The 15561-nt window shown below is 36.2% G+C and overlaps 1 protein-coding gene across 1 annotated transcript in view; it reads right to left on the reverse strand.

The window, feature by feature from the left end:
- LOC121420101 (roundabout homolog 1-like) overlaps positions 1-15306 on the reverse strand; it is a 39015-nt gene extending 23709 nt beyond the window's left edge. The window contains exon 1 of the mRNA XM_041614633.1: positions 12439-15306. Within this exon, the coding sequence (XP_041470567.1) occupies positions 12439-12592 (154 nt within the window). The 5' untranslated portion in view covers positions 12593-15306. The remainder of the gene's footprint in view (positions 1-12438) is intronic.
- Positions 15307-15561: the final 255 nt, after the last annotated feature.

The raw sequence follows: 15561 nt of genomic DNA on the forward strand, positions 1-15561 counted from the left end.
TTTTGTGAGGAGGTAATTGAGAGTGGTAGAGATAAAAAAAAAAGACTAAAGAGGAAAAGGCAATCGTATTATTTTGTTAGATCTGCAGCTCTGATAGGGCTGATGACATATTGGGGTGGTAATATCACGTACACACGAGCCTTTAAACATAATTGAACGTCACTGCTGAACCATGGAGCTAAAGGTTGAACAATAAACACATAAAACGTCTGTGCCCTGTGTTAGAAAAAGTTGCAATTTTTAAAAAATCAATTTTAAAATGTTTGATGAAAAATAAATTCTGATATCTTAGCTGTACAAAATGAGATGGGTTGCAATTTGAGGTTTGGTGCACAGTTATTCATATAAAATAATCAACAATTTTGAAGAAAAAAAATGTAAAAATTGACAATTCACGGTTCCTTTTAACGTCTTATATGGTAACAAGAAATTTATGATTACTTCTTACACCTTAAAGGAGGGAAATTATTTTGAAATACTGGATGAATGAACAGATTGTGATAAATGTGGTTGGAATGACAATTTTATGCTCCAAATATTTAACTCTCTGTACAACCACGCTAATAAATCACAGAACTTAAAGTATTTTTTTCATTTTCTGGAATATTCAGACCATATGGGCTTTAGGGAGAATTACAATGGTCAGTTGATGAAGATTTTTATGATGTGTTTATACCCTTGTCACGACTGACCTGTAGTTAAGTGATTTAGTGTGGTGTATCTTGTATTAAGACTCTCTTATTGCAGGTCATTGTTTGTTGTGCTACTGAAAGCAATCTCTTTATTATTAGTTCTTTGGATGGATCTCTCTTCAGTGTAGAACTGCATTATTAATCCACTTCAATTCATTTCTAACTTCGTAACAAGGGATTGAGAATGAAAGGGGAAGGGAAGGGGATGGGTAGGAACATTCTTGTTCTTGTTCTCAGAATGTTGCATAATTAATTTCCATGTGATAAATAGATAATGAAGGAAGAATATGCATTCATGTGTTTATATTTGAATGAATGATTGTAAAAAATGTATACTTTTATTACGTATTAGTTATTCTCATGTCACTTTCTATTTCATTTTATATATGAACAGCACTCTGAAACTTTTATGTAAAGTGCTGTAAATTATCATTATAACTATTATTATTTTCATTATTATCATTATATTATTGCTATTATTAACATGATTATTTTCATTATTATAATTTCTAATTCTAAAGTTAACAGGTAAAAACCTCAAATAACAAACTTTAACAGCAGTGACAAGAGAAAAACAAAGAATTTAAATACAAGTAAAATATCCAAATGGAAAAGAAAAAAAAGGAGAGCATTAAAAAAGTGGAGACAATGACAATACAAAACAAAATGAAGATCCACACTCGTCAAGGACATGATAGTTTTTTTTCCACCACAAAGAAATAAAATAAAATACTTCCTCCAAAAGCAATAATTCCTTCAACATCTGTCAAAGAGGCCCATTAAATAGAAATCATAAAAATTTGGTTTATTTTCTCAAAAACTTGTGGATTAAACAGATATTCGTGGAACCATGTCGGTGCATGCATGGTGACACATGACAGGGCATTTCTCATAGACTTTCAACACATTAGACCACCAGCGAAAGATAGAAATGAAAAATATAGGGGAAAATACTTCTGGCAGAGAGTCTGAAAAGTTGTTTGTTATTTCAAGAGGGAATGTCGCTCGATTTCAAAGCGGAGGGTTTTTCTTTTTAATTCTACCCATTGCTACGCTGGTGAGAAGCGGTTCAAGGGATGAGGAATAAAGAGAAAAGGAGATGTTTCTCTCAATAGATCTGACTGAGTGGCATCACATTTTGCTGGACCCCATGCAGATTGAACCAATCAATGGTATTTACATGGTGATTACGTGTGGCGGGAGGGAGCAGCGTGATGCTATGATCGGCAAGGCCAATTGATTCGGATGACTGGAAATCTCTAGGGGGAGGGAGACATTCTGTTTGTTTCACAAACATGGAAGTGTTTGTCATGGTGAAAATATTTTCACTGGTTACTCATGTAGATGAGTTATCAATTCAATATGGGTGGTATAAGCTTATATCTTATGATGAAAACCTAGAACAAAAGGCCAAAATCTCTTCTTCTATTACCTTAAAAAACACATTTTGGAATATTCTTCAACTAGTTATGTGTTTATACTTTCACCCTTAGTGTTAAAGGTTGCAAAATGACAAAAAAAAATTGCATACGAATCTTTAGAACTTTAATTCATGAGCTTTGTAACGATAAATGGTATAGATGAACACAAAGGCCTAGCAATGATCGCAGACATTAATTGTTATGTCATTTTAATCAACCAACCCATAAAGGCAATTACTTTTATGATCGTTAAATTAAATGGCTAAATAGAACTGAATATGATTTTCACCCTGTTTTAAATAATCTAGGAAAAAAAACACTGTTTCATACTTTTCTCCCTGTACTAAAATATGCCCTCTTGTTGGAAGGCATACAAATGCAGGTTGCATTTCGGTGCTACTTCAAAAAAATAAATAGATAAAATAAAAAAACAGAATGGCTTCTGGCTTTCATCACAGCATAATTTCATAATTCACCAGAGGAATAGAAAACAAACACATTATTACATGAGGTATGAAAATGAGTATTTAGTGACCAGCGGGGAGCTACAAACATCGACATCAATCGTAAAAGACCCGGTCCCCAATCGGCAACAGCCCCAAGCGCTTTTCATAAAAACCCAACAGGTTTTAAAAATAGCAAAAGGTTGCCTGTTTTTCATCATGAATTAAGCCATGTTATACTAGTGGCATACAGGGTATATCATAATTGCTATAAAGTCAGAATGGCTCAGAGTTAAACGGCTTCAACTGTCAGAAGATCAGACTGGATTGTGTCAAGTTTTCTTAACAATGCAAATTAAATATGACCTAGGCCCCAGTCTCAGAAAGACCTACGACTGATCAGTCTGTCTTATGTCATTTCTTGAACAACACAGATTAAAGGTAAATGCTAGTTTTGGTAACGATATCAAAATGAGTTCGTACAGAATCCAATGAAATGACCACCAAAGTGTCTGTTTGTATAAATAAAACGCATGTGCCAAAGAATTCTGGAAGAAATTGTGTAATTGCTGAGAAATCAGCAAATAAGCACAGGAATCGGGTAGGGCGTCGGGCCCGATGCCCTAAGCAATAATTATACATTGTCCCACGTGCGCTTATCTGTGTTGGGGATCTTTGGTGTGAACATTTTTCAGCGTAGATTTCAAGATTTCACAAAGTTCAGTTAATGTAACTGTACCAGATCTAGATCCTCGATGATATACTGACAATTAAGCCTTGTTTTACAGACTTTCTCATGAAATCAGTGTTTACTGCAACTACTGGAATTTCTCTTTAAGAATGACCAGGCCCCCGTCTTACAAAGAGTTACGATTGATCCGATCAATTATAACTCTATGGAAATCCATCAGTGTCAGAATTTGTTCTACAGGAGAGTTGCAAAATTTCCTTTGTAAACAAAGGAAAACACACCAAATTGTCAGGAAATCAATGACTTTATTAATATACATTCATATTAAAAAAAAATGTTTGAGCAAACATGCATTTCATTTGTTGACTTTGCTGGCTTTCCATAGTTGGCATTGATAGGATCCATCACAACTCTTTGTCTAACAAAAGGAGCATTTCATACGTTGACTTTGCTGGCTTTCCATAGTTGGGATTGATAGGATCAATCGTAACTCTATGGAAAAGTTATGGAAAAGCCAGAGATATCAAAATCTTAATGATAATGTACAAAATTTATCACTCTACGCAGATCGTATTTCATTACTACTTAAAAAAAACTGATTTGATTTAAATGTTGTGTAATGATGTCATTAATTAATATCAATTATAACATTTATGGACTTCCATAGCTCAGACTGATTTCTTTGCGTGTGAACAAATCACGATAGACTGAGTTACAGACCTACATCTCAGCAGAAAGAGTCAAGGTGATTTTTTTTATCCTGAATTTCCTGAACAAGTATTTTCGCCATTGTATATTGTCACCATAATTCAGAATTATCAGATTGTTCATAAAAGTGAAGGTGATTGCAGAAAACAATCTGTTATTCAATATGAACCTTGGCTGTTAAGATACTGTAATATCTTAAATCTGACATCTTTGCTTTTGGATTAGGACTATCTTGTTTATTTCCTGTAAAGAAAATTGCCTCCCTTTGGAATAAAACATGAATAAAAGCATTGTTTGCATGCTATAATAATAAAAATATTCCATATTCCATGCATATCAAATATGGTGTGAGAGTTCACATTTTGAACTACACTCATCTAAATATATAAATAATGACAAGCTGTATATATGTACAGCACTGGATTAATGATGTAGGAAGTTAATTATCTTTTTGGATAATACTAGTAAAACTTAAATAATTTTGGCTTCATACATATAGGGCCTATATACATTTTTCATAACAGATTTTTAGCACATTCTTGAGTTGATCAAATTGTACATTTTGTCAGTAATTCTTAATTTAATACACATGTGGCCATGGATTGGTGAAATATTCCAGAAAAATAAAGACACAAGAAAATTTCATTTAAAATATTTATGCATATTGAAGAAATTATACTTTCTGTCACTTGTCAGAAATAAATCCTGAGATTTCACTTAAACTTTCCATCATGAACAATGGTAAGGTCTGAAGCTTGAGACTCATCATAGGCAACCTGACTGCTAAGAGTTCAAGTGTACAATGTAATTGGCACCCTGCGTTAACCAATATCAAAGCAATTTGTCACTCACTCCCGCAATCTACATGTACTCCGTTTTTTTTTCCCTTATACCAGTATTGTGTAGGGATGGGGTGCACTTCTTCATATTTTCAATAACCATGGGGTTATTGGGAGTCAGGGCTATATCATAAATATGAATCACGGCCTTTTTCATCTAAGCCTTTGTTGTGGTCATCCAGTGTTTTACGTGACAAGAGCAGGGAAGGGGTCATTCACATCAGAGATAAAATTTATGAAACCCAATATGGTACCATAATTAGGTAATATTAAAACGATCATCAAAATGTAAGGTACCTGTATCTAATAAGGCCTTTAAATAGAAGATGAGACACTTTCCCTTTAATTCTTTTACTTGAAGAATAGTATATTTATTTTTTCATCATTTGAATAAATTTCTTGTTTGTTTTAAGAAGGCCTTTGAAATTATTTGCTACTTCACATAACTTAATTGCTTTTCTTTAATTCGCTACCACAGATATTTACCTATCTATTGGCTTACTTATCCATTCATTTATATAAATATTCTTTTTTATTCATTCAAGAATACATTCATATATAGATGTACTTTAATTACATTCTACATGTATGTACAACAATCAACTCATAATAAATAATTTCTTGCATTTTACTTTTTTTCTTTTTCTATATTAAGGCCATATAGACTCAAGCCTTGACAAAAAATGTTAGCTTCACTTTCATGTACCCATGTTTTATAACTGATTTCAAATCCGAGCATGCAATGTCTTGTTTTTTATTTCTGTTTCATCCTCTACTGTCTACTCTGTTCATACTTCACATTATCCATTCCTAACTCGTTTATCCTCAGACTCAGACTAGGTGGTTTCAGACCGCCTCGAAGTTCGCCAGTTCCAGGTATTCTCTGATCGGGAAATTTACCCCGATCAGAAAATACCAGGTATTTTGGTAATGTGAAAGCAAACTACGCGTAATCTCCCCGAAAGAAAATACCCGCTAAATAGTAGGTACTTGGCGAAATTACGAGAACTTTCGTGGGGATTTTTCCAAGGTCGCAGGTATTTTGGCGATGTGAAAGCAAATTACGGGAACTTTTATCCCAGCGTGTCGTTGGGCGCGGCGGCGTGGGTGGCTGCTGGGCTAGAGATTTTGAATCTCCCGCCTTGCCTGCTTATCAGACCACACTGCGCATGCTCGTAACTTCGGGAACTTATCCCGAAGGATGTGTTTCGGGGCGGTGTGAATGCAGGAATAATTAACGGGTATTTTTTAGCCTTAAAAAGTTCTCGTAATTTAACGGGGATTCTTGTGATCGAGGCGGTTTGAAACCGCCTACTGACAGGGATATACACTAAATTCTGTCAGTCTGAATGACTTATCATAATTGTTCAGTAGCTGTAGTATCCTTGTCTATGGCGATGTTCAAAGGCATCTTTTAGGGGTTTTCGGAAGTGAGTTTGTGGTTTTGTAATTCCCCTGGAGAAAAATCTTCAATATGGTCCCATAATTTAGCCAAAACCAATGTCATTGTCCTTAAAGTGATTTTGAGGATACGACCATTCAAAATACTGTCAAATTGAAAGAGAAATCAAAAGAAATAATCTTATTATGAAGACAAGTCCTAAAATTCCACAAAATCTTTAAAAATTTGTAGATACTTGGGTAAATTTTGACATCAGGATCCTACCCGTCATTCACTGATCAATCATCGTTAGTCAAATTTAAAGTATATTCTAAATTCATGTCTAAAATTATCTTGAAACCAGCAAGAATTTTATAAGTAAGATATATACTTTACCGCGTAGCTCTAACAGACGAATATTATCATTGTTTCTTTTGCGAGTGATGATAATTAAACACACTGTTTGCAGGCTGTTTATAATAAATATTGGTGGTGGTTGTAGTATAATATTAATCTAAAAACTTAAATTCAACATTTCCAACTACCAATCTATGAATTACAATAATTATCATATATCTTGAGGGTTAAATGTTTCTTTTTAATATTGTTTAAGTATGGACAGTTACACCAAAATCCATACATAAGGTTGCATTTGATGTGCTTTCTAAATATAACCCCAATAGGTGCTTTTCACCCTTTAAAGTGTTTAATCCCCGAGAATAAAAACAGAGAGTAAGCAGTCCTACATTCCTCAAGAATGTTTTACAGGAGTAAAGGCCTTCCGAACTGTTGAGAGATCTTGTAAAATTTTACGAGACTTTCTAGCCGCCCATATGTCTCCCGATTAGCTTGTAAATAACTTTCAATTCATCTAAAAGTCATAGGGATATTACCCTTTGTTCTTTCTCCCTCTCATGGTGAAAGGTGCAAATTTCACTCAAATTAATTGGTGGTAGATTTCATCCAATCAGATGTCAGATTCAAGTCTCACCCCCCCCCCTTTGATACCAACCAAATATTTGAGCCGTGCGATAGAATAGTTCTATAGAATAGATATTATATCGGTCTAATATGAAGCTAATTTGAAAATAATGAAGTCATAACAAATTAGAAATTCCATAATAACAAAAAAAACATAAGAATCTTCCTTTGTTTGGTGAAAAAGAACAATTTCTAAACATCATGATGAGTTATATTGAAGGGCCACTGATCTGGGGGTTGCATGTCCCAGCTCCAAATATAAATCTGTAAAGCAACCAACAGGACCCCCCCCCCCCCCACACTTACAAAGAAACCTCAAGAAATAGCTGTGCTGTGCTTCGTTATAGTGGTAACAGCTTTATCACTGTTTCTAACAATAAATTGATTAGGCTAATATTCATAATGCCCTTACTAATATGCTATTACTCTTGATAGCATAAGAAAATTCTTCATTCTGTGGTATGCAACGGTATGTAAGTGTCCCTGCCATTTTTTTTATTGGTGATTGCTAATTACGCAGAAGGGGAATTTCTTTGAAGGCGCAACTTTTTATTTGAGGACATTTGTATATTAGCACTTCTCTCTCCTAGGTCAAATCAGTTTTATTCTGAAAATTACATTTGCGGTGCTAAGGTCAGTTAGCTGTGCATTCCATGGAAAAGAATTGTGCCTTAATTTCAACCTTTTGAATAAGATGGAATATAGATATATGCTGCATATATTTCATCTTGATTTAGCTTCACGTTATTATGTTACATGTAGGCATAAAATAATAAAATAATCAATTTAAAAAAATGAAAAACAGTGATCTGCATTCATAATTTTCAAATGAATTTCACAATATAGACACAATACTGAGAGTATACTTGTAATATAGGCCTACATATATAAGACTAATCCTCATAAACCTCTGTCTCACAGTTACCACAACACCAATACATTAATTTCAATTTTGAATCTTTAGTGTAGGGGCCTACACTACCAAAAACTTTTACCTTTCTAAAGAATGATGCAATATTTCCAAAACATTATTTCATTTTCCAAAGTTCCGAGAAAATGAGGAAAATGGAGGACATTGTGTGGAAATAATCAATTTTTATAAGAAATAATGTCAAACCCACAAAATGAACTGAAGGAGAAAGATGAACATTGTGCAAGGGAGGGGGAGGGGCTTCAAATTCTTTTCAAAATATTGAAGCAATCAAGAAAAGCCCCAATCAAGCATGTGTCTAAAAATATCAAGCGTGAGTAACCTACAAGAAATCTACACTGTTGACAATGCTAACAATTTGAAGTGTATCCACACACAGACATAACAGGTGATAGGTAAATTGACCCCCTTGATAATAAGAAATGTACACATTATTAAAATACCACTTGTCTGCCCTGGTCTGGGTCATGTTCACTCAATGCAAACACGTTTCATTGATACTATTTTTTTTTGTCGAAATCGAGTCTCAGATCTTTCCTTCTTTTTGCTTCCCTTTCTCTCCATTTTCTAGGCCTATATCTTTTGTATTTCATATGCTTATTTAATATTCCTCCTTGACCCTTTCCTAATTAATATTTCAGGGGAGGGGGGGGGGGGGGGGGCAGGCTCTCTCTGCAGTATGGTCTTCCCCCTCATTTTTGTTCTCAAGTTTTTTTCCTGTGACCCCATTTTTTGCAGTGATACCATTTTTTGTGACCAATTCTTCCCTCTTTCCCTTCTTTTGTTTTCCTTTCTCTGTTTTCATCCTAGATTCTATTTCATTCACTTGCTATCTCTCTCTCTCTCTCCTTGACCCTCTCCCTATTATTTCGAGGGAGATGAAACCCCTTCTCCGCAGTCTGCCCCCCTTCTTTTGGTCTCTAAACTTTCTCAAGTGACACTCCGTTGGTACCCACCCCTCCCCCCTTCCTCTATTTTCTTTAATGTTTTCAGTTACTTTTGAGTGTATTTCCTACAGTTGGAAAGGTGTTTGCATATCAGTGGCAGATACAGTGGGGTTAGATATAACATTAACACACTGGGAATGTTGTCTGCACACAATGGTAGGGTCATCCAACCTACAATTATTTTGTCTACTCCGGTTCCATACCTCTAGAATCATTTTCAGTTTTCAAAAATAGAGATTAGCATATAAAAGCCGTCCCTTCATTATGCCCTGTGATAACAGCATTGATGCACAAACTACATAGTAATCTAATTTCCATTTTAGGCAAATAATTAGATTAATAAACATAAATACTACAAGTAACATGGGCCTACTTTCAAATTTCTTTTAAAAGTCAATAATAACCACTCCTGTTCTATATCTCCCGCCATAACCCCCTTTCCTTTTCTACCTGCCTATATCAAATATGCCTATGTACCTGCCTGCCCCCCCACCAATATCTTAAAGGGGAAGTTCACCCTGACAAAAAGTTTATTGTAAAAATAGCAGAAAAAATAATCAAAAATATTGTCGAAGGTTTGAGAAAAATTCATCAAATAATTAAAAAGTTATTAGAATTTCAATTATTTGATTTGTGACGTCATATGCGAGCAGCATTCCTACATAGCGAATGGTAAAAAATCAATGAAATGTCATTTTCTCAGAAAATTGAAAATGTTTTTCACTGTACCTTTTGTATATCAATAGACAAACCATTTCACACCCGATAATGAATAGAAAACAAAATTAAGTCATCAGGAACCAAGCAAAATTTGAAATTCATGCCTTTTATGTTACAGAACACATGGGGCAGCTGCTCGTTTATGACGTCACAAATCCAAAACTTTGAACTCTAATAACTTTCTTACTCTTTAACGGATTTTCCTCAAACCTTCACCAATATTTTTTACTATTTTTTCTGCTATTTTTACAACAAAGTTTTCTTCAGGGTGAACTTCCCCTTTAACAGTCCAATCTGTTACAAACCTGTTCAAACAAAGCACCCAGACTGCACTGTGTCTAGACTAATTACAGGATGGTCAACGTTGAAGCAGACCCTCAAATTAGACCTAAATATTTACTCTTTACCTCAAAATTTGATTACATGCCCTAACGAGACAAAGCGAGCTTTCTCCACAAGCTGTCGAGTATTCCTACCTTAAACTTTTGCTACCGTTTCCATGCAACGTAATGATGAAGGCTTGATCTTCAAATGAATTGTTTTTTGCCATAGATTAATTGACAGTTAACTCATTAAAGTATGAGACACTATGCAAACATTTTGATGGAGAAGTGAGAGAGACAACAGATGACACACCATTTGGGAATGACAAATATATATTTTTCAAAATTGATTGAGAAAACAGAATTCTATCACGTGTCATATTCCTGGAGAACATAAGCGAGAGAGAACCATGGTCTTGGAGATTGAAGAAAATGGAAAGGGGAATATAAGCTCAACCATGGCATAAAATAAAAATGTAAATTATAATAATGAAATGACTCCCCCCCCCCCTTATACACACAATGAATTCTAATAAAAAAACAGACATAACGATGGGGGAAAAAAAATCTTTTCAGTGATGGTACATCGGGAGACATCAGAAGGAATAGATAGAAAAATGAATAAAATAATTCAAAGATAAAGATAAATATAAATATTAAGAGTCAAGAAAGAGAGAGAGCAGGGGGGGGGGGTCAGAAATGAAACAGAAAGTGTAGAGCCAGAAAGGGCCTATATTCCTATTTATTTTTAAAAAAATGTACAGGGAGATAGTTTGTTGAGAAAGAGACAAAATACAGAAAGAGGGTAACTGAACGAAGGAAAACAGGGACAAGCAGATGAATAGAAAAAAAAAGAAAAAAATGATAGACTGAAGGACAGAAACAAAGAAATTGTAATTAGAAAAAGAGATAACAAGGTAGCAAGCGAGAGAAGGAGAGAGAGAGAGGGAGAAAGCGAGACGAAAACGTAGCTGGTGCCACTGGCGAAAGTCGCAAGGCCAGCTAACCTTGTATTCTGGTTTACCCATTACATTTCTCTGCATATCAATTTACTATTAATAATCAAATCCTGATTGATTTAGAAGGCTGGCAATAAAGGATAGTCAGCGAAAAGCTAATAAATGAAATGAATATCTACCAAACTAATTCCATCCTGGTCCCACATATTCACATGTATACATACAACTCTCCAGCCAACAACAAAAAATGAGAAAAAAAAACATTACCAGAAAAGCTAATCCCTATTCTATTGCTTAGGGAGAAGGATTGCACAAACTAATCTATAAATCAATACAATGGATTGTGGCAAGCAAAGATTATACAGATCGGCTTTTAGCAATTCTCTTTAAGTCTCATAGTAATATTTTTCCTCATTTTTTTTCTTTCATCAATCCCCTTTTGTTTTCTAACCTATTGGAATTATTTTTTTCACTTGTCCTTTGCATTTTCACTTATTTACAAAAGCATGTTTGCATGTATGCAATTATTTTTTTGGTGGGGTGCTAAAATTGTTATTTAGGCCTAACTGTCTAATTATCTATTCACTTGCTCATGGCAAAAATTACATAAAACAATGATTTTGTCACATGAAAGAATTGTCTTGATTTTCATTTTTTTCAAATGTCTTAAATAATTAATACTAATGCAATGATTTAGCACACAGACTTTGATACAAATCAATGTCTTGTCTTGCCAATGGAAGAATAATTTGAGCAAAATATGCGTCATGTCTCTAGGAAACGGTATTGATTTTCCGCCCGATTTTTATTCGCTGTTATGAAAATATGTCATAAGCAGGAACGACAAAAAGCAACGTTGATTTCACCTGCACACGCTCTGAAAAGGTGCAAACAACTCCACTCGCTTAGAAAAGGGAGAAATAACAAAAACTAACCACTGATCAGGAGACATTATTATATCATGGTATAATAATCTATATTACCTGCTATAACTAATTGCAATAAGACATGAAAAGTGTTAATGAACTTGCCCAGTATTTTTTCATATCAATTGAAATTATCCTTCAGTATATATGCCTAAGTGCTCAAAGTCCCTTTTTTTGTAGATCAAATTCATATTTGTACTTGGTCATAATTGGAAAATAAGATTGAAGGTAATATTGCCATATTTTCAATTTGTGGTGTAGCACAATATACCAGGAACGTCGTCGTCGGCACCATTTGGCACAACCTCAAAACCATCAGCAAGCTATGAATGAAGATTTATTCCATTCAGCTGTATTGAGAATGCAGTTGACAACAACACAATTGGTAATGAGACTGAAAATATATTTATAATAGGCCTATATCAAGCTCTATAATTCAACAGTGTAGATGTTAATATATTATCATTTGTACTCACCTAATAATATCATAAAAAGGCAGTTATATATCCAGTAATAATTCGATTTCCTTTTGGAAGCCATTGCTTTTGAGAGTGAGTTATATCCATAAGAAAAGTTTTCCACAAACATGATGAAGTATGTGTTTATATTTGTCTCTCGTGGTAAGTACATTTCTTTCTCCACAAATCAAATAGAAGAGTTGATCATCTTTAAGAAGATGCAGGGGGAACTGGAGCTGCAGAATGCGAGTGTGTTTATCCACGAGATTCTTAGCATTGACTACCAAGAAATGGTTCCTCGCATTCACGCTTAGCAATGCATCGTCAAAGAGGTTTGTTCTTTGAAAAAAAAATATATATATACTGTCGTCCACTAACAAACATTCACTGGTTGATGAGGTATGAATTCCTTAAACAATCCTCACAATTTTGCAGAAATTCTGTCACAAGGAATCCAAACAAGGTTTTACTTCAAGCTCCTAATTTTCCTTGAGACACAAATCTTCGGCAAGAGAGCGGGGCACCAGAACCTAGATTCAGTTACCACCAATCATCTGGAGTTGCAATCGTAGCAGCGTACCGACAGACAGGGGCAAGTCAATTGGCCGAAACGTTCTGGAGCGCCGCCAGGACGAGGGTTCACAATAGAGCCAAGTCGGGGGTCCTTGTGTTGGTAAATGTATACCTGTAAGGTTATGAGGGCGATGAGTGATGCCCGATTCGTAAGGTGAGGGGAAGGAACGTGCCGACTAAGCCCAATGAGTTTGGTAGATATCCCTCACAGATGCTAAGGTGCTTGGGTGGCAGGGGGTTAAGGAGATTGCAAATCTCCAGAGAGGAAGACGATCGGTTGCACTCTTGCCACGAGTAGTAGTGACTTCTGTAACAGTCTCCCTGGAGAACCCTATTTGCTACTGTTATGGTAATCAGCTGCTGTCTTCGATTCCCCACTTTTCAACCCAAGGAAACCCGCGTCGCAGCGGAACCGGCTTTCAAACAACTCCTCATAAACAGAAACCAAATCCCGGGCAAGTTCCTCCACACTCCTCCTCTGAAAACCCAATTTCGCGTATATCCGGTTTGCCCAGCTCATATCATACCGACATCATTTGACAGTATAATCTTGTATGCATACAGAGCGCAAATATGCCAGTAACCGATACGCCGGCGGGTCGTGAAGAGCACCGTCAAGTACTTTTTGACAGCAATTTGGGGGTGGATGGAGAAAAATGATGCATGATATTGATTCTGTCATGCCATTTTTAGGGCAATGGTGGATGAAGCATTGCTGTGATATCCCATCCAATGATCTCTGATCTCCTTGAAAATAATCAGCTACAGAACAACCTGGGACACTATATTCCGATTCGTCCTGGTGAGCAGAAGACCAAAAGCAGAGTCCCTCTTGACGATGTGGTAATTGAGACACGGGCTGCCGGTACTGTCAGCGTCCAAAGTCTCAAAATAACAGAAAATATCCTTTAAAAATCCAGGGATTTGCGAAGCTTAGGCTCAACTGCGATGCTCGATCCTGCTGCAGCTCCTATCCCGAGTATTCAGGTCATGTGACATTCGAGGTTTGGAGGGTTAATGTCCTTCCGAAGGAGTCCCAGCGTTGTTTGACGAGCGGCTCGGATCCCACTTGACACAGAGATAAATATCACCGTTAAGCCCTGGCGACTGTTGGTTCAAGCAGTCGTTACCGATTTGCCTCTCCAAATCGTTCCCTCATTAACATTCTAACAGAGTCAATCTGTATTTCTGCGCTTCTTCTTCTACATGCACCTCACAGAAACTTCAACTCCTGAAATTATTTCTCCAAAGAGAATTCTGATTTAAAGCTATCCTGGAGACAGGGTTGAACAATCAGTTGGCAATGTAAATAGCTCGGGTTGATTTATAGAAACATATATCTCACTGATGCTTCAGTGAAAATATATTCCAGGTTATCATGTACAACTCCGACCAAATAGCTTTAATCCTCCACAAAATATGTCCAATTTCTCTTCTTAGTGATTATAGATAAAGATTAGCAGATGGAAGCCTGAAGCAGCACCTTTGCTAATTGAATAATCACTGGGTTACTGATAAATGTTTTGACATCGCTTTCAACTTCCTCAAGTAGCCGTTATTGCCGATTTCGTCCACAATGTGTTGCCCACATTTCATTCCAATTTATTTTACTCCACGGCTGACTTTATTCCTCCATTACAGCATTAAATCCGTTTACACTTTCTTGGTTTCTCTCTAAAAACAAGCTTGGTTGCAGCCAACTTGTAAGTCCTCTTCTTCTAGAATGTGGAAGCAGTGGAAAATCCTCCTTTCTGTTGCTGCTTGGTAGTAAGAATGTTCCACTGCAGGGCTTCACACAAAACTTCTCCAGACTCTCAGTTCAAAAAGAAACTTTCTTGAGGGTTTGTTCCTTTCTTCTATCAATGAGTAGCTGTCACTTTAAATCAATGCTGGAGTTAATCCATGAAAATCCACTCCAAGATTGAACCATGTGCACCAGTCTGGATGGTCGGTTGGAAGATGTGTACATGAATGTCTCCCAAGTTACCTCACTGGCCCATGAGGGATCTCTGGCTGCAGCTCATTTAGCAGAATTAAACAAGAGCTGTTAATAAGAGAGCTTATCTAGATCCAGAGCTCTGCTTGGCTGGTGGAGTTTACAATGCAGTACAAAGTGAGAGCGTATGGGATAGAGAGGGTATGGGGAGAGATGAATGAATTGGAGAGGATTTCCTCGTTGGGCTTGAGCGAAGAGCTCCTCTCATTTGCTGCAGAGAGTGCGGGCTAGTCTTGATGCACAGACTCTAGTTTCACACTTAACCTCAATTCAAGATAGGCTTGGACAGAATACATATCACTATCTGCAACTAGAATATGCCATGAAGCACAAAAAGCGTTAGTACCAGTCTACATTACACACACCTTGCATGCAGCCTACATAGTCTCAACACCAGACCTTTTAAATCCACTCGAGTGCTTAAGGGTTTGCGAGCATAGACTAAGTGACAGGTAGTGAAGTAGGAGGCGGACTTTACCGTGCACTGTTAGCCACTCACAGTACAGTGTTTTATTGGTGTGTGCGCTGAGCTACGAAGCAAGCACAGAGCAAGCGAAAGAGAGAGAGAGAGA

This window comes from Lytechinus variegatus, chromosome 8, assembly GCF_018143015.1.
Source record: "Lytechinus variegatus isolate NC3 chromosome 8, Lvar_3.0, whole genome shotgun sequence".
NCBI lineage: Eukaryota > Metazoa > Echinodermata > Echinoidea > Temnopleuroida > Toxopneustidae > Lytechinus > Lytechinus variegatus.